The sequence below is a fragment of the Bubalus kerabau genome, chromosome 10 (genome assembly GCF_029407905.1).
Source record: "Bubalus kerabau isolate K-KA32 ecotype Philippines breed swamp buffalo chromosome 10, PCC_UOA_SB_1v2, whole genome shotgun sequence".
Lineage (NCBI taxonomy): Eukaryota > Metazoa > Chordata > Mammalia > Artiodactyla > Bovidae > Bubalus > Bubalus kerabau.
In genome coordinates, this window is record NC_073633.1 from 15,326,918 (window position 1) to 15,349,319 (window position 22,402).

General features: G+C 43.7%; 1 protein-coding gene and 1 long non-coding RNA gene across 2 annotated transcripts in view; one reads left to right on the forward strand and one right to left on the reverse strand.

The window, feature by feature from the left end:
- The first annotated feature begins 1,898 nt into the window (after nt 1–1,898).
- Nucleotides 1,899–22,402, forward strand: part of THBS4 (thrombospondin 4) — a 53,583-nt gene continuing 33,079 nt past the window's right edge. Inside the window, exons 1-2 of the mRNA XM_055536679.1 lie at nt 1,899–2,198; nt 11,920–12,123. Of these exons, the coding sequence (XP_055392654.1) occupies nt 2,111–2,198; nt 11,920–12,123 (292 nt within the window). The 5' untranslated portion in view covers nt 1,899–2,110. The remainder of the gene's footprint in view (nt 2,199–11,919; nt 12,124–22,402) is intronic.
- On the reverse strand, nt 12,404–15,125 carry LOC129620887 (uncharacterized). The gene is made up of 3 exons (XR_008698823.1): nt 14,996–15,125; nt 12,803–14,803; nt 12,404–12,602 (listed from the first exon to the last, which is right to left on the reverse strand). It is a non-coding gene; the product is annotated as an uncharacterized LOC129620887 (long non-coding RNA).

Consider the following 22,402-nt stretch of genomic DNA (forward strand, 5'->3'; position numbering starts at 1 on the left):
GAGGACTAAACAAAGATGATTTAAAAATATGGTATCTGCCTTCAAATAACTTCCAGCTTAGTCCTACTTACTCTGAAGTCCATTGTATAAAACATATACAAGCAAAGCTGCTGGGCTTAAAGTAAAAGTTGGGAGTCTGGAGCCCCCTCTGTCCCAGGCCACTGCTGAGGACACTGTCTGCAGACTTGAAGACTCTGCACGCGTGCTCAGTCGTGTCTGATTCTTTGTGACCCCATGGACTGTAGCCTGCCAGGCTCCACTGTCCATGAGATTTCCCAGGCAAGAATCCTGGAGTGGGTTGCCATTTCCTTCTCCAGGGGATCTTGCTGACCCAGGGATCGAACTTGCATCCCCTGCACTGGCAGATGGATTCTTCACCACTAGGGCCACCTGGGAAGCCCAAGTCGAATCCATCTCACTAGTGTATAGTGAGAAGGCGATGGCACCCCACTCCAGTATTCTTGCCTGGCAAATCCCATGGATGGAGGAGTCTGGTGGGCCGCAGTCCATGGGATGACTGAGTCAGACACGACTGAGCGACTTCACTTTCACTTTTCACTTTCATGCATTGGAGAAGGAAATGGCAACCCACTCCAGTGTTCTTGCCTGGAGAATCCCAGGGACTGGGAAGCCTGGTGGGCTGCCGTCTCTGGGGTTGCACGGAGTCGGACACGACTGAAGTGACTTAACAGTAACAGTGTACACTCACACTGCTGGAAACATGTGCCTTTGTCTCTTCAGTGCTCTCTCATATGTAGACGTATGGTGACCCACTCCATACAGAAACTTTAGTGTAACATGGCATTAAATGAAGCCCCAACTAGAATATGGTAGACCTTGAATATATACAATAGAAAGGAACTCTGAATATAGCTCACAAATTTCCAGGTCATTAGCTGTAAATGGAATCATAACTGGTTATTCTAGCACTGTTTGGGAATAAGATGATGAGTTAATCTTCCAGCTTGTGGCAGTTTGTGGCTTAAACTTTGAAATGGAATTCTTTGAGACTTAAAGAAAGGGATATAAATACATTGCTGGATTTTCTCCATTAGTCAAGATTGTTTATGAGGGAAAAGTTTATCATGGTTCTGAAATATTTTTTCCTCTAGTTAATCCACATTATTTTTAGGGGGCTTTGCCTAGAAGGAAGGCTAATTCCTTATATTCCTTTCCTCTCTTTTAGGTCCTGTTCCCATAGCTTGAAACTGTCACTTGGAATCTTTTGGGAGGGTGAAACAGAAGTGGGCAGACAAGTGTTTGGAAAATAAATTCTCCATAAAACTCTACCATCCTATAAATGGTTCTGTCTGGATGGATTCCTTGAGATGTGTTTTATTTCCATTAAAAACTCAAAAACTTTGAAACATTCACTGTTCACATCCCAAAGCCTGATGGGGAAAATATTCATCATCTGAAGTATTCAAGACAAGCTTGAAGAAATAAAAGAAACGAATTGTTCACCGGACCACCTTGGGAGGCACAAGTTCCCGCAGAGCCCAAGACGGGTGTTAAAAGTTTGTCCAAACAATGTTCTGTTCAGAAAAGAAGAGGTGGGGGACGGACGGTGCCCAAAGCTAGCGGGTCAGTGTCATTTTCTGCTTCCTTTGCCCCTCTCTTCTCCTTCTTCGCTGTCCTGCACGTCCTCACTTCCTTACCAGCCCCCTCCTCGCTCTTGCCATCCTCCTAACTTCCTCGTCCGTCCGGGGTCGGCGACCACGCCCACCTCCCCAGAACCCAGTCGGGCGGAGGTGGGGGGCGTCCCTTCTCGTCCCCAGTGCCCACGCTCACGCCTTTCTCTCCGCCGCTCCAGCCACCCCCACGCTTCACGGCCAAAGGGGATCCTGGCCAAGGGGGCCGCCCCGGCCTCGGCCCTTCCCCGCCCCGGCAGGCCGGACCATAAAGCGCCCAGCCCTGCCTCCAGCGCACCCAGCTCCGCGGCGCCAGGACCCGAGCGCCGCCCCCCGACGGCTGCCCGGACGCCGCCGCGCTCGCCTTACCTGCGCCGCCCGCGGGAAGCCCGACCGGGGGCCGCGCGCCGCCCGCACGCCCAGGCGGGGCCCCCGCTACCGAGACTCCCGCGCGCCCGCGGGGAGCGCGGAGAGCCAACATGTTGGCCCCGCGCGGAGCCACCTTCCTCCTGCTGCACCTGGCCTTGCAGCCCTGGCTGGGGGCCGGCGCCCAGGCCACCCCGCAGGGTAAGTGGGTGCGAGCCGGGCTCCGGGCCACCGAGCCCGCCGTCTCGCAGCTCCGCTCGGGCGAACGGAGGGACCAGCCCCGCGCGCTGCTCCGCCTTTGGCTCCTGGGTCCCTCTGGGTACCTCACTGTGCCTCTGGGGCCCGAGGCAAAGCGTATTGTGCTTGGAAGCGGTCATTAGAGATTAGAATTTTCGGGGATTCGATTAACCGGCGGTGAGATCAATTCCCTATACAATAGTTTGGGGGGGGGTGTAAAATTTATTTTCAATCTAGGCAAAGAGGTGGGGGTTCACTTCCAAGCTTGTAGCGCGGCCCTAGACCTCGAACAGGTCCCGTCTGAAGTACGGTGAAATCTGGATTCTGTGCCCTGCGGCTCTGTGGGCCGCCCTCCCTTCGGCGATGACATCCTAAATCGTTCGATGTTAGCCTAGTCTGAGGCCACATACCCAAGAAAGGTGCAATATTACTCTGTTGCCTTGCCGCTCGCCTTTTTCTGCTCCAGCTCTGCTGGGGCTTTGGGAGTTGGCTTGATCTCTTGAATCTGGAGGTAAATTGAACAGGAAGGCTAAGAAATGAGTCTTTCTCTACAGAGGTTAAAAATTAGATAAATAATTTGAAAAGCACTTGGATAATCAATCTTCAAAACCCCTTGTGAAAAGAACCGTTGTGCAGAAAGCACTTAAGCTTAAACAACTTTGGGAAGACCGAAAGGAAGAAGTTATTTAACCAAGAAAAGCTCTTAGGGCTCTAATTGGCTAGCCAGTGATCGCCTTCATCTGCTTGAAATTCATGCCTGGGGTTAATTTCTTTCCGGCTAAGGAAATAAAACTTGAAGTAAAAATTGCTATTTCTAGGAAGCCAGAATCAAGATTGCTTATCCTGGTCCCTTCCCCTCCCCCTGCAGTAATTACCCGTTTAAACTTTGCATTTCACCAAACAACTCACTCTGATTCCAGACCAGGCTACCAGAATTGTATTGTCAGGGGGTAGTGAACTGCTTTTAGTTTGAGTTGAAATGTTTAAAACGCTGCAGTTTATTCATTGCAACCTTGCTTCTGGGAAGGTAAGAAAGGAAACTTTTTAAAAAAATTAATATATAATTGGCATATAATGTTATATCAGTTTCAAGTGTACAACATAATGATTTGATAATTGTATACACTGCAAAACGTTCACCACAAGACTAGTTAATACCTGTCGCCACACATGGCTGCAATTTTTTTCCTTGTGATCAGGACTCTAAGATCTACTCTCAGCAACTCTCAAATATGCAATACAGTACTATTAACTGTAGTCACCAGGCTGTACATTACATCCCCACAGCTTATTTTATAACTAGAAGTTTGTACCTTTTGGCCTTCTTCGTCTATTTCACCCCCACAACCACCACTCCCACTTCTGGCAACCATTAGTCTGTTCTCTGTATTCTGTGAGATTCTAATTGTTTTTAAGATTTCGCATATGAGATCATACATAATTTGTTTTTCCCATTACACTTAATGCCCATGAAGTCCATCCATGTTGTTATAAATGGCAAGATTTCATTCCTTTTTTATGATTGGATAATATTCTATCATATATGTGTGTCTACACATATATATATGTCATTTTTTATATCCATTCATCCATTGATAGACACTGGTTGTTTTCATATCTTGGCTATTATAAATAGTGCTGTGATGAATAACTCCATGTATCTTTTAGAGTTAATGGTTTCATTGTCTTTGGATAAATACCCAGGGGTGAAATTGCTGGATCGTATGCAAAGAGTCGGGCACGACTGAGCGACTGAACTGAACTGACTGATGGTAGTTCTAATTTTTTGAGAACCCTTCATACTGTTTTCCATAGTGACTGCACCAACTTGCGTTCCCACCAGTGATGTTCAGTTCAGTTCAGTTCAGTAGCTCAGTCGTGTGCGACTCTTCATGACCCCATGAATTGCAGCATGCCAGGCCTCCCTGTCCATCACCAACTCCCGGAGTTCACTCAAACTCACATCTGTCGAGTCGGTGATGCCATCCAGCCATCTCATCCTCTGTCATCCCCTTTTCCTCCTGCCCCCAATCCCTTCCAGCATCAGGGTCTTTTCCAATGAGTCAACTCTTCGAATGAGGTGGCCAAAGTACTGGAGTTTCAGCTTTAGCATCAGTCCTTCCAAAGAAATCCCAGGGCTGATCGCCTTTAGGATGGACTGGTTGGATCTCCTTGCAGTCCAAGGGACTCTCAAGAGTCTTCTCCAACACCACACTTCAGAAGCATCAATTCTTTGGTGCTCAGCTTTCTTCACAGTCCAACTCTCACATCCATACATGACCACTGGAAAAACCATGGCCTTGTCTAGACGGACCTTTGTTGGCAAAGTAATATCTCTGCTTTTTAATATATTATCTAGGTTGGTCACAACTTTCCTTCCAAGAAGTAAGTGTCTTTTAATTTCATGGCTGCAAACACCATCTGCAGTGATTTTGGAGCCCCCAAAAAATAAAGTCTGACACTGTTTCCACTGTTTCCCCATCTGTTTCCCATGAAGTGATGGGACCAGATGCCATGATCTTCGTTTTCTGAATGTTGAGCTTTAAGCCAACTTTTTCAGTCTCCTCTTTCACTCTCATCAAGAGGCTTTTTAGTTCCTCTTCACTTTCTGCCTTAAGGGTGGTGTACAAAGGTTCCCTTTTTCCCACATTTGCACCAACACTTGCTGTTTCTTGTCTTTTTAATGATAGCTGTTCTAACAGGTGTAAGGTTGCATGTCACTGTGGTTTTGGTTTGCATTTCTCTGGTTACTAGTGATGTTGGGCATCTGTTCATGTATACGTGGGCTGTCTTCTTTGGGGAAAAGTTTATTTGGATTTTCTGCCCAATTTTAAACATGTTTGCTTGTAGTTCTTGGTTGTTTTGCATGTCTTTTCTGTTGAGTTGTATGAATTCATTATATGTTTTGGATATTAACCCCTTACAGCACAGATGTGATATGCGCTTATTTTCTCCCACTCCGTAGGTTGCCTTTTCATTTCACTGGTTTCCTTTGCTGTGTAGAAGCCTTGTAGTTTGATGTAGTCTCCCTTGTTTACTTTTCTTTGTTGCCTTTGCTTTTGGTGTCAGAAGGAAGCTTTTTAACACAGTTCAAAAACTTTCTTACTGCAGACATTATTTAACAGGTTTGAATTCATGGGTCCAATATTTTGTGTTACTCAAATTCTTGACATTTGAACACGCAACTTCATGGTGTGCAGGTATGGATTTTGCTTCTCCTGAGACAGAGCTGCCTGTTTCGTGGAGACTCGAAATCAGGCTATACCTACATTATCTGGTTAATTTAATTGCTGTAGATGATCTGATTAAGTCAAGTTTCTGATAGATGCCTTTATTGAATTGATTAGTCTTACAGGTATCAGCTCAGCTGAAAAATTTGCTCATCTCCTTTTTCCTCTGAGCTTCCTTGCTATTCTTATTAGTAAATATTTGATTTTCATGACACGGTGGTTGGGCTCATTGGTAGCAGTAATTTCACCTGTGCACGACTAGAAGCTTGTGCTTAGATCTTGGCACTATTACTGAAGTGTAATAACATTAATAGAAACTTGTAGCGTCTCATTTCCTTTTCAGAATGCTCTCCAAGCTCATTACTAACTAATCCCAACTCTGCCTCTTGAGAGAGAAACCAGTGGATTAGAAGAACCATACAGATTGAAATGTGATTAATTTAGTTTGAGGTGAATTATGAAGTAATCGTGGTCAAAGCAAGAATCAGGAATACCAAGAGTTTAGTTCTGCATGCAGTTCCCATCCTTGAAACACACATCTCTTTCCTGAAGATGTCTTGTCCTAAAGGGAACGTTTAAATATGTTGTCTTATTTCCCTTCTCTTTGACTGGTGAAAATATAAAGTTTCCAGTTCTCTGTAAATTTAAAAATTGTCCACCCCCTCTTGAAGTACACTGGGCAGCAATCCTCATGTTTGGGGAATGTGGGACACAAGAAAAAACGTAATAGATAATCTGCTTTCCAACATAGCTAGTGTTAACTTCATTATTGTGAAAGGTTCTCGGTATATATGAAAGAAAGAATACAGATCCAATCTGAAGACAGGTCATCTTATAAAAAGAGTAGACATTCCTAAGTAACTAGGCTTTTACCTGTTTCTTTTATAACTATTTTTTCTTACAAAAGCAATACATCTTCATTGTATTGTAAAAAAAATAGAAAATTGGATAAACAAAAGAAAAGGAAGTTTAAAATGTAAATCATACAAACAAGAGAGGGGTACTATTCATGTCAGCATTTTGTCATATTGCTTTTCAATTCTTTTTGTAGTTCAGTTCAGTTGCTCAGTCCTGTCTGACTCTTTGTGACCCCATGAACTGCAGCATGCCAGGCCTCCCTGTCCATCACCAAATCCCACAGTTTACTCAAACTCATGTCTATCAAGTCGGTGATGCCTCCAACCATCTCATCCTCTGTCGTCCCCTTCTCCTCCCACCTTCAATCTTTCCTGGCATCAGGGTCTTTTCAAATGAGTCAGTTCTTCGCATCAGGTGGCCAAAGTATTGGAGTTTCAGCTTCAGCATCAGTCTTCCAATGACTATTCTGGAATGATTTCCTTTAGGATGGACTGGTTTGATCTCCTTGCCGTCCAAGGGACTCTCAGAGCCTCCTCCAACACCACAATTTAAAAGCATCAATTCTTCGGTGCTCAGCTTTCTTTATAGTCCAACTCTCACATCCATACATGACTACTGGAAAAACCATAGCTTTGACTAGACAGACCTTTGTTGGCAAAGTACTGTCTCTCCTTTTTAATCTGCTGTATAGGTTGGTCATAACTTTTCTTCCAAGGAGCAAGCATCTTTTAATTTCATGGCTGCAGTCACCATCTGCAGTGATTTTTGGAGCCCAAGAAAGTAGTCTGTCACTGTTTCCATTGTTTCCCCATCTATTTGGCATGAAGTGATGGGGCCAGATGCTATGATCTTAGTTTTCTGAATGTTAAGTTTTAAGCCAACTTTTTCACTCTCTTTCACTTTCATCAAGAGGCTTTTTAGTTCTTCTTTGCTTTCTGCCATAAGGGTGGTGTCATCTGCATGTCTGAGGTTATTGATATTTCTCCTGGCAATCTTGATTCCAGCTTGTGCTTCATCCAGCCCAGCGTTTTCTCATGATGTACTCTGCATATAAGTTAAATAAGTAGGGTGACAATATACAACCTTGATGTACTCCTTTCCTTTTTTCGAACCAGTCTGTTGTTCCATGTACATTTCTAACTGTTGCTTCCTGAACTGCATACACATTTCTCAGGGGGCAGGTAAGGTGGTCTGGTATTCCCATCTCTTTCAGAATTTTCCACAGTTTATTGTGATCCACACAGTCAAAGACTTTGGCACAGCCAATAAAGCAGAAGTAGATGCTTGTCTGGAACTCTCTTGCTTTTTCGATGATCCAACGGATGTCGGCAGTTTGATCTCTGGTTCCTCTGCCTTTTCTAAATCCAGCTTGAACATCTGGAAGGTCACAGTTCATGTACTGTTGAAGCCTGATTTGGAGAATTTTCAGCATTACTTGCTAGCATGTGAGATGAGTACAATTGTGCGGTAGTTTGAGCATTTTTTGGCATTGCCTTTCTTTGAGATTGGAATGAAAACTGATCCTTTCCAGTCCTGTGGTCCCTGCTGAGTTTTCCAAATTTGCTGGCATATCGAGTGCAGCACTTTCACAGCATCATCTTTTACGGTTTGAAATAGCTTAACCGGAATTCCATCACCTCCACTAGCTTTGTTTGTAGCAATGCTTCCTAAGGCCCACTTGACTTTGCATTCCAGGATGTCTGGCTCTAGGTGAGTGATCACACTGTCGTGATTATCTGGGTCGTGAAGATCTTTTTTGTACAGTTCTTCTGTGTATTCTTGTCACCTCTTCTTAATATCTTCTGCTTCTGTTAGGTCCATACCATTTCTGTCCTTTATTGTGCCCATCTTTGCATGAAGTGTTCCTTTGGTGTCTCTAATTTTATTAAAGTGATCTGTAGTTTTCCCCATTCTATTGTTTTCCTCTATTTATTTGCACTGATCTCTGAGGAAGGCTTTCTTATCTCTCCTTGTTATTCTTTGGAACTCTGCATTCAGGTGGATATATCTTTCCTTTTCTCCTTTGCCTTTCACTTCTCTTCTTTTCACAGCTATTTGTAAGGCCTCCTCAGACAGCCATTTTGCCTTTTTGCATTTCTTTTTCTTGGGGATGGTCTTGATCCCTGTCTCCTGTACAATGTCATGAACCTCCGTCCATAGTTCATCAGGCACTCTGTCTATCAGATCTAATCCCTTGAATCTATTTCTCAGTTCCACTGTATAATTGTAAGGGATTTGATTTAGGTCATACCTGAATGGTCTAGTGGTTTCCCTACTTTCTTCAATTAAGTCTGAATTTGGCAATAAGGAGTTCATGATCTGAGCCACAGTCAGCTCCCGGTCTTGTTTTTGCTGACTGTATAGAGCTTCTCCATCTTTGGCTGCAAAGAATATAATCAATCTGATTTCGGTGTTGACCATCTGGTGATGTCCATGTGTAGAGTCTTCTCTTATGTTGTTGGAAGAGGGTGTTTGCTATGACCAGTGCGTTCTCTTGGCAAAACTCTATTAACCTTTGCCCTGCTTCATTCTGTGTACTCCAAGGCCAAATTTGCCAGTTACTCCAGGTATTTCTTTACTTACTACTTTTGCATTCTAGTCCCCTGTAATGAAAAGGACATCTCTTTTGCGTGTTAGTTCTAGAAGGTCTTGTAGGTCTTCATAGAACCGTTCAACTTCAGCTTCTTCAGCATTACTGGTCGGGGCATAGAGTTGGATTACTGTGATAATCTTTCTCCCCATAATATATCATGAGCATCTTTCCATATGTAAGTATTCAGCTGCATTACCGTTTTTGATAGTATTACTCTTTTTGGGTGGACCAAAATTTCCTGGGTAGCTCAGCTGGTAAAGAATCCACCTGCAATGCAGGAGACTCTGGTTCACTTCCTGGGTTGGGAAGATCCCCTGGAGAAGGGATAGGCTACCCACTCCAGTATTCTTGGGCTTCCCTTGTGGCTCAGATGGTAAAGAATCCGCCTGCAATAAAGAAACTGCGGGAGACCTGGGTTCTATCCCTGAGTTGGGAAGATACCCTGGAGGAGGGCATGACAACCCACTCCTGTATTTTAGCGTGGAGAATCCTCATGGATAGAGGAGTCTGTCTGGCTACAGTTCATAGGGTGACAAAGAGTTGGATGAGACTAAGCACAGCATAAAATATATTTAGCCTGGGCTCTAGCATAGGACAGTTGATTGTTTCCAGTGGTTTGAAATTGTAAATAATTTATTGAACATTTGTAGTGCCACAGGATGGTTTGGGATGGCTGAACCCCTGTAATCTCTGTCAAACCCTACCATCTCTGGTAAAGAGAGGCGAAATGCTATGCCAGCAAAGATCCAGGTTTCCCACCTCTTCCAATTAGATTTTCACGTAACTCCTTCCTACATAGAAGCTTTAGAATTAATACTGGTGGTGAATCTCTTTGTACCTAAATACATTACTGTGTTATCCATTATTTTCTTAAGATAAATTGCTTTAGTAGAGTCACTAAATCAAAGAGCATGTGTGTCTTAGGGTCTTTGATACTGTTTTTTAAACTGGCTTCAAAGTGTTTATTCTAGTGTAAATCTTTACCCACCGGTATATGAGTACCCAGTTCCCCGAATTCTCACTAACAGTTGGGTATTGTTGTATTTATTGTTTTCAATTTGATGAGGGAAATAATACCTTAATGCGTGTTTTTAATGTTTATTTATTTAAGAGTTGGACACGACTGAGCAACTTCACTTTCACTTTTCACTTTCATGCATTGGAGAAGGAAATGGCAACCCACTCCAGTGTTCTTGCCTGGAGAATCCCAGGGACGGGGGAGCCTGGTAGGCGGCCGTCTCTGGGGTCGCAGAGAGTCGGACACGACTGAAGCGACGCAGCAGCAGTGTTGTGTCTTCATTGCTGTGTAAGGGCTTTCTCTAGTTGCAGTGAGCGGGGGCTCCCCTTCCTTGCACTCTGCAGGCTTCTCAGTGTGGTGGGTTCTCTTTTGAGGAGCACAAGCTCTTGGCACATAGGCTTCAGGAGTTGCGGTGTGTGGGCTCATGAGTTGTGCCTTGCGAGCTCTAGAGCACTGGCTCAGTAGTTGTGGTGCACACACACACACACACACACACACACACACTTAGTTGCCCTGCAGCATGTGGGATCTTCTCAGAGCAGGGATCGGACCAGTGTCCCCTGTGTTGGCAGGTATATTCTTAACTGGACCACCAGGGAAGCCCTACCTTGATATTTAAGTTAGCAATTCCTTCATCATTAGTTAAGCATGTGAACACATTATTTGTGTACTTATTTGCCCTTGTAATACTTTTTCTATAAATTGTTTTTTCATGTTACGTGCCCATTTTTTTTTCTGTTAGGATGCTTATTTCATTGATTTGTAAGAACTCTTTATAAATTACGGATACTATGACCATCTTTAGTAACCAGATTATTATATCCAGAAAACAGCTCTGGAGCCTGAAGTTCTTGCAGGCTGTGGGATTGTTCAAACAATTTTGCATAAACCAAAAGAAACACTAGGTAAGTCTAGTGAGAGTTACCCAAATTTGGCCTTTGCCTTTGAAATTAACTGGACACACTTTTTTATTGCTTTCATAAAGTTTAAAAGTGCAGCTGGCTTGTATCAAAAGCAACTTGTACAATATAAATTTAGATTCTAGATTTTGTAGACCAACTCTGTCAGGTTATACAGTCAAGAAATAGAAAGCACATTGTACTGTCTTGTTTCCATTTTGTTTCCACATGGTCAGAGTCACAATTTCTTAGCAGAGAAATACTGGAGAACTGTAAATGCACAAAGGTGCACTTAGGTCCCACAAAGGTAGCAAATTGTTTTGTTGACACTGTATCTCCCACCACATCCATGCTTTCCATGGCATTCCCCGTGTCATTGATTACTGACCAGGAATAGACAGCTGGATTTGATCCAGGAGGCACATGAGGGATCCCAAGGCAGAAATTCACTACTAGGGGACATAAGGAAAACAGTGACTTGGATGCTCTTACCTGTATGCATGCATGCATGCTAAGGTTGCTTCAGTCATGTCCAATTCTCTGCGACCCCATGGACTATAGCCTGCCAGCCTCCTCTGTCCATGGGATTCTCCAGACAAGAATACTGGAGTGGGCTGCCATGCCCTCCTCCAGGGGATCTTCCCAATCCAAGGATCAAACCTGCATCATTTCTTATGTCTCCTACACTGGCAGGTGGGTTCTTTACCACTAGCCCCACCTGGGAAGCCCATGTTCTTTCCCAATCCCCCACATGCTAAACATTTAGTGCTTTTCCTGGTGGGCATTTTCAGAGTCACTTCTTCAGGCAAAATGGGTTTGCAAATTTTGTCTTCTCTTGGGGTCTATAACTTGGTGATGAATATTGTGGTATATTTCTTCTGGTTCAAATATCCAGTCACCATAGAGTGATAAGAGACAACTGGCAAGTTTGACAATGTGGAAAAATGATTCTAATATCAGCTTACTTCATAGCTTACTGTGAAAATTGTCCCCCCCTCAAAAACAACAAAACAAAACAAAAACAAAAACCATGTTTGTCTGTAAGTTAAACTTTCACTGATTGTCCTTGTCTTCCTGTTCTCCCCAGTCTTTGACCTTCTCCCATCTGCCAGCCAGAGGCTGAACCCGAGTGTTCTGCAGCCCATCCTGACAGATCCCACTCTGAACGAGCTCTACGTGATCTCCACCTTCAAGCTGCAGTCAAAAAGCTCAGCCACCATCTTCGGCCTTTACTCTTCAGCTGACCACAGCAAATATTTTGAATTTACTGTCATGGGACGTTTAAATAAAGGTAAGCAAATTTGTAGAAATGATTTTCTTAAAAATCCTCTCTGCCTCTTCCAGAATTTGGGGGCGGGGGGTCTTCTTTCGTTCAGGTGGTTCCATCCACCATTCATTTCAGCTTTCAATACCAAATTCTTCTACTGGTACATTTACCTGTATAGGGAGGGTGAGTTGATATCGGGAGAAAGAAGGAAGACTTGCCTGTGGCCAAAATGCGCTTTGACATTGCCCCATCCTCATGTTATTCTGGATCCAGTTCCTGAAGGGACAGGACCCAGCGCAATTAAGCCACTGTATTAGTTCGATCTGCTGTAACACATACCATAAACTCCGTAAAGTCTGTGGCTTAAGCAATAGACTTTAATTTCCCATAGTACTGGAGACTGGGAAGTCCAAGGTCAAGCTGCCAGCAGATTGGGTGCCTGGTGGGAGCCTGAGTGCTGACTTGTAAATGGCCACCTTCTCGTGGCCTCTCCTCGGTGTGTACTAGTGGAGAGAGAGAAAGAGAAAACTCTGTCTTCCTTTTCTTATAAGGACACCGATGCCATCAGGAGGGCCCTACCCTCATGACCTCGTCTAAACCGAATTCCCACCCAGAGCACTTCCTCTACCATCACTCTGAGGACGGGGGCTTCAGCACATGAACTTGAGGGGAACACAGCACTCAGCCTGTAATAGTTACTCACTCATTTTTATGCTCCCGTAGAGGCATGTGGCAGACTTAACTCCTAGCTCTGCAAGCGGCGCCTGGACTTGACGGAGACAATATATCTCACAGGTGGAGCTAAATGAACAGCTCTCTTTTCTACCTGTTTTGTGCCAATTTACACAGATCTGTCACTTGGTTGTTGCCCCAGCTGTCAAATGTTTCACTGTCAAAGTGAGTTACTACGGTATACTAAGAAATGACTCCAGGAGAAAAAGGTCACTGTTTTTTCAGCTCCTCCTCTTCCACCCGTGCCCTGGGGACAGCACCTGTTCCTGCTTATTGAGGAATGTGACAGATACGTGTCTGTGCTGCCTGATGTTTTTAATAAAAAAAGAGGAGGATTGGTCCTTCCTGCAGAGATTTTTTTTTATTTATTTCAATTTACTTTATAAAGGAGATCCTTCGAGCACTTCAGACTCTCAGACTCTAATTGTGATTGAACACTTAAAGCTGCAGGTGTTAGGAACTGAAAGAAACCCCTAATTCTTAGCGTTCATAGGACAATAGAGTTAAAAGCAAAAAGGAATGGGCTTTTAGTGGCTTCTTTTCTGTCCGTTTCCAATATCCTCCTTCCCTCCTCCCACTTCCAGCCCACTCTCAAGTCTGCTTTCTCTGTTCCTCATGGCATCTCAGGGGCTGAGGTGCAGTTTCAGATCATGGAAAGAGTTGGGGGACCTGGCTCATGATTTAGCCGATGGCTCAACCATTCCTGCTCCCTTTGCCCCACCTGAAGCCATGCTGGGAGGTCATTTCCCCCATCTCTCTACCGTGGTTCTGATAACCCCATTTTGCCTCAGATCTACTGAAGGAACAGCTTGTCTTCTGAGAACCCAAGCTACTCAGTTTATGATATGTAAAAACCACCCTGCTCTTTAAAGGAGGAGCTTCCCTTTTAAGAAGCTATCTAAACTATTTTAAATACTCTGGAAGGTTTTTCTTTTAGCTCACTCAGCTTGGCGGCTAAAAGGCCTTCGGTAGAGTGAAGAGCTCTGCCTCTAGGTTTTCACTCTCGCTGAATCTCACTCTACTTCTAAATCTGCCATAGTGGAAAAACAGGAAGAAACTCCCCCCTCCGCCTGCACTGATTTCTTTCTATTTGCTCTGTAGAGGCTGGGGGAATGCTTGGGCAGGTAGATGTTTTTCCTTTGAAGAGTCATCAGTGAGTCAACCAGAGGAGCCTGGAAGGCTGCAGTCCATGGGGTCGCTAAGAGTCGGACATGACTGAGCGACTTCCCTTTCACTTTTCACTTTCGTGCATTGGAGAAGGAAATGGCAACCCACTCCAGTGTTCTTGCCTTGAGAATCCCAGGGACGGGGGAGCCTGGTGGGCTGCCATTTATGGGGTCGCACAGAGTCGGACACAACTGAAGCGACTTAGCAGCAGCAGCAGCAGCAGTGAGTCAACTGTTAATACCAGCTGATTTCCATGTTAAAGGAGAAAAAAGAGGAAATGGTTGTGAATTCCTCTCCACCTGCCAGCCTACTAGAAAAGATAAATAGCTCTTAGAAAAAAAAATTTTTTTTATAAAGGAGTCCTATGACAATTCTCAGAAAACGAAGAGAAATTTATACCAGAATTAGAGTTGTGAGCGGAGAAGGCAGTGGCACCCCACTCCAGTACTCTTGCCTGGAAAATCCCATGGATGGAGGAGCCTGGTGGGCTGCAGTCCATGGGGTCGCTAAGAGTTGGACATGACTGAGCGACTTCACTTTCACTTTTCACTTTCATGCATTGGAGAAGGAAATGGCAACCCACTCCAGTGTTCTTGCCTGGAGAATCCCAGGGACTGGGGAGCCTGGTGGGCTGCCGTCTCTGGGGTCGCACAGAGTCGGACACGACTGAAGTGACTTAGCAGCAGCAGCAGCAGAATTGTGAGAGTTGAAGAATTTGACATACAAGTTTCCCTGGAGCAGTAGGAAAAAATGCAGAAATCTGCCATCACTGAAAGGTCTCGGAAGGAGCAGCAGCGCGTTCTGACTGGAACAAGAAAGAGAAGTCAGTGGGTCCATCAGGCCCAAGAAAAAGATGTGGTGTGTGGTTGTAACTCCCTGTGGAGGTGTTCAGAGGTGGTGTTGGGTTGCATCCTGGACACCTGTACATCTTGTTGCCCAACCTCAAGAGTTAACAAACAGCCCAGACATCACTGGTTTACTGGAAAGGAGCGCTTACAAGTCTGCAGCAAAAGGTCCTGGAGAGACATCCCACTGTATCTGACAGACAGCAGGCAGGACATGGCAGCAATCTCGGCCGTTCAGGGAGATACGGAGGCTACCATTTGTAGGGGGAACTGACATCAGGTTGACTGTCAGTTACCAGGGAAACCAGCAGCTGGGACACATCTCTCACAGCCCCCTCAGATTAATGACCTCAGCTTAATTAAACGCAGATGTATGTTACTGAGTCCAAGTTCACTCTGCTCACCACATGACAGGCCCGTGAATCATGAGACAGGTGTCAAGGCAAGGAATATGACTTTATTCAGAAAGCTGGCAGACCGAGAGGATGGCAGAGTGTTGTCTCCAAAAAATCATCTTTTCAGGGTCTGGATGCCAGTTTGTTTTATGGAACAGAGTGGGAGAGGAGGTGAGGAAGTAAAGTAAAAAGACCACTTATTTTGCAGAACAGGAGAGGTTATGTTAACTTCTTTTCTGCAGCCATGCACAGATGGGTAGAGTCTGATTGTTTCCCTGTGAGCTCAACACAGACACTTTAACATTCGGGCAGAGGGACCGTGTTCCCTGAGGGAGGCCATTATCTATGATTATAATAACAAAAGCAACAGAAAGCAAAGGTTAAAGTCAAAGAATCAGATCCAACAGGAGTCAGAATTGATTCTTCCCTGTTACAGTAATAAATTTAGTAAACCAGCTGCTGGAGTTGTCCTGGCCTAAGGATTAGAACAGTCACTAGTTGGGGTGGGGGTGAGCACAGTCATGTGAGTAGGGAGTAGGTGAAGCAGGGACCAGGCGAGCAAGAGATCACAAAGGGCAAGAGGACATCTTTGGTGGCCTGACCCTTCGGGTGACCCTGCACCCCTGCTGTGATCTGTGGAGGGTGGGGAAGAATCACCATCCTGGAAGGTGAACCCCAGTCATCATTCAGCTGACTCGCCTCAGCTGATCTTCACGGAGAGTAATGACACAGAAGAACTCAAGATATATCTCTTGTGACTAAAAACACTGGAGTAGGAAATAGGATACATCTTTACCCCTATTAAAGTTATGGTTTGGGAGAGGGCATCTGCACAGATGGTGTCAAAGAGCAAGGTTTGGTCATCTGGGCCCTAGATGAGCTCTTAAGAGAAACTCTAGCATTTCCCATGAGAGCTGCAAAGAAGGGAGTTTGCCACTGGGCTCTCTGTTTCTCTGTGACTCTGTTTCTTAGGCTCCAAAATCAGTGCATATGGTGACTGCAGCCATGAAATTAAAAGATGCTTGCTGCTTGGAAGAAAAACTATGACAAACTTAGACAGCATATTAAGAAGCAGAGACATCACATTGCTGACAAAGGTCCATCTAGTCAAAGCTATGGTTTTTTTCAGTAGTCATGTATAGATGTGAGAGTTGGACCATAAAGAAAGTTGAGCACCAAAGAACTGATGTTTTTGAACTGTGGTGTTGAAGAAGACTCTTGAGAGTCCCTTGGACTGCAAGGAGATCCAACCAGTCTGATTTCTAAAGGAAATTTCATTGGAAGGACTGATGCTGAAGCTGAAACTCCAATACTTTGGCCACCTGATGCAAAGAACTGAGTCATTGGATAAGACCCTGATGCTGGGAAAGATTGAAGGCAGGAGGAGAAGGGGACCACAGAGGATGAGATGGTTGGAGGGCATCACCGATTCAATGGACATGAGTTTGAGCAAGCTTCGGGAGTTGGTGATAGGGAAGCCTGGCGTGATGCAGTCCAAGGGGTCACAAAGAGTCGGACCCAACTAAGCAACTGAACTGAACTCTCTGTTTCTCGCTCTCCAAGTCATCTTCTCATAGCTGCCTCATTACTGTTCACAAGGCATAACTTGGATCTAGTTATATCTGACCCCAGAGACCTAGAGTGACTTCCCATCCCAAACTGAGTAAGATACACACATCCCTGCTGGGCATTCAGGGCTTTCCGCTGCCTGACTCCCAACCAGCCTTTCCAGTTTATCGGTCCTTCCAGCCATCCATGCAGCCTATGCTTCCATGGGATGGATTTAACTGTGGTTCCCTGGACCCACACGTGCTGTCTCTCCTTTTCTGTGCTTTTGCTCTTGCCCTCTGCTGCCCCCGTTGCCTGCCCTGCACCATCTCCAGATACTGAAATTTTCCACATGCAAGGCACATCTCAAATTTCTCCTGACACCTTTCCTTATAACTTCGCACCTCCACGACTCTTAATTTGCCTTGGATTTGAATGACTTATATGCCTTTTCTCCAGCTGGTTATAAGCCCCCTTAAGGCAGGGACCAAGCATCCCTCAGCTCCCCTATCTGCTGCAGCACATAGCTCAGTGCCCTGTACGTGGAAGTGTCTCATGAAGAGACTGAGTAGAATAAATGGAGGCTGAGAAGAGTAGCTTTGCTAAGAAAAACATTCACTGTTGTGGAAATTCTAGATGTATCCAATGTCTGTTACTTAGTAGGTCTGGCTCAGAATCGCTTTTGAGTGAATGAGTGTTGAAGACCGTTTGGATAAAGATTTAAAAGAAATGCAGATAGTGTTTCTGATAGAAATGATCTATCAGATTATTGGTAACACAGGTGATATAATCTTGATAGAAATGCGCATTCTGTAGAAACCACCGGGGCTGGGTAGAAGATATGATTGATTTTCTTGAATCTGGCATAGAGACAACTTTGCAGGTAGTATCCTGAGTTTGAGACACAGTTAAAAGTCTTAACAACTGTGTCACCATGAAAACATCTCTGAATCGCTCTTAACCTCAATTTACTATCTCTAAAGTGAGGGTGATAATAGCTACCTTTCAGGGTGATTGCAGAAACTGACTTATATAAAGTATAATAACTTTTTTAGGCTGTGAAGCTCAATAAAAATTTCAGATTCCTATATTAGATAGATAGACAGACAGAGACATCTCTCTACTATTTAAGAAACTGTCTTCCAAAACTGATGAGTTGGTGAACTCTTGGCTTGCCTTAGCGAAAGCCTCACCTCTCAGAAAAAGCATGAAGACTGCTTCTTCAGCCTAAATTTGACAGTCACAGAAACACAACTTGGTGCTGTGGAAATGAAGGGAGCTCTAAGAACTGGTGGTAATGACTAGACAGAGCCAGCCGAGCTCCTCAGCCTGCGATAGGAGAAGTCAGATAGCTCAGAGTGGTTGTTCTGAAGCCTGCAGGCTAATGAGAGATAAAATTTGAAAGAGATGAAAGAGTTTAAAAGTTAGAATTCTGGAATTCCTTGTCCAGTGGTTAGGAGTCTGAGCATTCCCTACCAAGGGCCCAGGTTTAGTCCCTGGCCAGAGAACTAAGATCTTGAAAACCATGTTGTATAGCCAAAAAAAAATAGTTAGAATTCTGAACGAAATACTGAAGGGGAAAAATGAGACACTTATAATACTATTTCTTTATGGAGCCATTACAGTGAAGTAAGGCTGTACTGCAGGTTCAGTGCTCATTTTCCCTTTTAACTTTCACTACATTCTTACTAGGCACCATTGAATGAGCTTAGTTTTAAAGTGGTCATATGCAGAAAGTGCAAAGAATTTTCATGAACTTTCAGACAAACTCCCAGAGGGTTGTATTATTATTCATACCTTTGGGGATTTCCTGGGAAAGAAAGCTAGGGTTATTTGAAGGCGGATAGATTTACTAAAACTAAGTCCTAAACTTTTTAATCAGTTTTATGAAGTCACTTACTATACCTTTCTGAATAATGTAAAAAAAGAATGAGCCAGATAAATAGTACTATTGGGGGTTGGTAAGTTGCCTCGTAGCAAAGTATGTAGTGTTTTCTGACAAGGCTTTGTCTTCGGCATTGAACTTTTCAGTGAATCAGTGACTTGGGTGAAAACATGGACAGTATTTCGTAATGTTTGCAATTGGCACAAAACTGGAAAAGACCGTTGAACATACAGGATGCCATCATCAAGATTTCCAAGGTCTTACCAACCTGATACAACAAGCCACAATCAGATGAAATTTAACAATAATAAATGTAAATCCTTTCTCTAGTAGTGAAAAGTAAATTGCAGATACATAGGTTGTGGGAGACCCAAAAACTAAGATCATGGTATCTAGTCCCATACTTCATGGCAAATAGATGGGGAAACAATGGAAACAGTGAGAGACTTCTTTTATTTTCTTGGGCTCCAAAATCACTGCAGATGGTGACTGCAGCCATGAAATTAAAAAATGCTTGCTCCTTGGAGGAAAAACTATGACAAACCTAGACAGCATATTAAGAAGCAGAGACATCACATTGCTGACAAAGGTCCATCTAGTCAAAGCTATGATTTCTCCAGTAGTCATGTATGGATGTGAGAGTTGGACAGGAAATCAGTCCTGAATAGTTATTGGAAGGACTGGTGCTGAAGCTGAAACCCCGATATTTTGGCCACCTGATGCAGAGCCAACTCATTGGAAAAAAACCTGATGCTAGGAGATTGAAGGCAGGAGGAGAAGACAGAGGCAGAGGATGAGATGGTTGGATGGCATCACCAATGGCACATGAGTTTGAACAAACTCTGGGAGATAGTGAAGGACACAGAAGCCTGGCATGCTGCAGTCCATGGGGTCACAAAGAATCGGACATGACTGAGCGACTCAACAACAAGAACAACACCCTAAGCATTCTAATCAACAGTGTTAAGAACCACCCAGTGTTGAGCTCAGTGCCTGGCACTAACTAGTTGCTCAAAAATGTTTGCTGAATGAATAAACAGATAAGGTGATGCAGCTTTTTAAAAAGTTTCTTAAATTTTCAGTTCAGTCAGTTCAGTCCAGTCCCTCAGTCGTGTCCAACTCTTTGCAACCCCACAGACTACAGTACACCAGGCCTCCCTGTCTGTCATCAACTTCTGGAGCTTGCTCAAACTCATGTCCATCACATCGGTGATGCCATCCAACCATCTCATCCTCTGACGTCCCCTTCTCCTCCTGCCTTCAATCTTTCCCAGCATCAGGATCTTTTCCAGTGAGTCAGTTCTTTGCATCAGGTGGCCAAAGTATTGGAGTTTCAGCATCAGTCCTACCAATGAATATTCAGGACTGATTTCCTTTAGGATGGACTGGTTGGATTTCCTTGCCATCCAAGGGACTCTCAAGAGTCTTCTCCAACACCACAATTCAAAAGTATCAATTCTTCGGCAGTCAGCTTTCTTTATACTCCAACTCTCACATCCATACATGACCACTGGAAAAACCATAGCTTTGACTAGACGGATCTTTGTTGGCAAAGTAATGTCTCTCCTTTTTAATATGCCGTCTAGGTTTGTCATAGCTTTTCTTCCAAGGAGCAGGCGTCTTCTAATTTCATGGCTGCAGTCACCATCTGCAGTGATTTTGGAGCCTAAGAAAACAAAGTCCCTCACAGTTTCCACTGTTTCCCCATCTATCTGCCATGAAGTGATGGGACCAGATGCCATGATCTTAGTTTTCTGAATGTTGAGTTTTAAGCCAACTTTTTCACTCTCCTCTTTCACTTTCAAGAGGCTTTTTAGTTCCTCTTCACTTTCTGCCGTAAGGGTGGTGTCATCTGCATATCTGAGATTATTGCTATTTCTCCCGGCAATCTTAATTCCAGCTTGTGCTTCCTCCAGCCTGGCATTTGACATGATATACTCTGAATATAAGTTAAATAGCAGGGTGACAATATACAACCTTGATGTTCTCCTTTCCTGATTTGGAATAAGTCTGTTGTTCCATGTCCAGTTCTAACTGTTGCTTCTTGACCTGCATACAGATTTCTCAGGAGGCAGGTAAGGTGGTCTGGTATTCCCATCTCTTGAAGAATTTTCCACAGTTTGTGATCCACACAGTCAAAGGCTTTGGCATAGTCAATAAAGCAGAAGTTGATGTTTTTCTGGAACTCTCTTGCTTTTTTGATGATCCAACGGATGTTGGCTTTTTTTTTTTTTTTTTTTGAGAATAATATTTTTATTTTATTTTATTTTTTGGTGATTCGTTTCACACATGATATTATACATGTTTCAATGCCATTCTCCCAAATCATCCCACCCTCGCCCTCTCCCACCGAGTCCAAAGTACTGTTCTATACATCTGTGTCTCTTTTGCTGTCTCGCATACAGGGTTATCGTTACCATCTTTTTAAATTCCATATATATGTGTTAGTATACTGTATTGGTGTTTTTCTTTCTGGCTTACTTTCTGGCTTACTTCACTCCGTATAATAGAGTGGTTCCTCTGCCTTTTCTAAATCCAGCTTGAACATCTAGAAGTTCATGGTTCACATACTGTTGAAGCCTGACTTGGAGAATTTTGAGCATTACTTTGCTAGCATGTGAGATGAGTGAAGTTGAGTGGTAGTTTGAACATTCTTTGGCATTGCCTTTCTTTGGGATTGGAATGAAAATTGACCTTTTCCAGTCCTGTGGCCACTGCTGAGTTTTCCAAATTTGCTGGCATATTGAGTGCAGCACTTTCACAGCATCATCTTTCAGGATTTGGAATAGCTCAACTGGAATTCCATCACCTCCACTAGCTTTGTTTGTAGTAATGCTTCCTAAGGCCCACTTGACTTTGCATTCCAGCATGTCTGGATCTAGGTGAGTGATCACACCATCGTGGTTATCTGGGTCATGAAGATCTTTTTTGTATAGATCTTCTGTGTATTCTTGCCACCTTTTCTTAATATCTTCTGCTTCTGTTTGGTTCATACAATTTCTGTCCTTGATTGCACCCATCTTTACATGAAATGTTCCCTTGGTAAAACTAATTTTCCTGAAGAGATCTCTAGTCATTCCCTTTCTATTGTTTTCCTCTATTAATTGTACATGAATATGTACATGTGACCAGATTTGTGGAAGCTAGTAGTCCCCCTGGATTCTTAATTATCCAGCCACATCTAGCATACTCTGTCTGGTTGTGAGCACATTTCATAGGGACATGGTCAAGTCAGAGATTACTTTGAAGAGAGTCACTAAACTGGCACCTTTCTGTGTCCTGTGGTTTTTTTTTTTTTAATACCACATCACAGGTCAAAAAGTTAAAGGAACTGGAGAAATCAAGGCGCCAAACAGAAGACATGAGAGAGATGAAAGTTGCCTTAAAAATATTTGAAGAGTATCACTTCGATGGAGGATAAGATTAAATCTGTCTATAGTCCTGAAGAGTAAAATTAGGACACACGGGTGGAAGGCAGAGGAAACAGATATTGGCTCTGAATTAGGAAAATCTTGGGGAGCACTCCAAAAGTGAAATGGGTTTTTCTGCAAAGTAATGAGTTCTTTGTTACTGGAAATGTGCTGGTAGAGGCTACATTTTTATTGAAGGGATTTGTGGAGTGAGATATTAAGCTGGATGACTTATAATGCTAATATTCTGTGGCTCTGCTAAGGCTAGAGAGAGTTTCATGGGCATCAAAGTTGCTTTGTAATTTTGTCCTCTATGGTGAC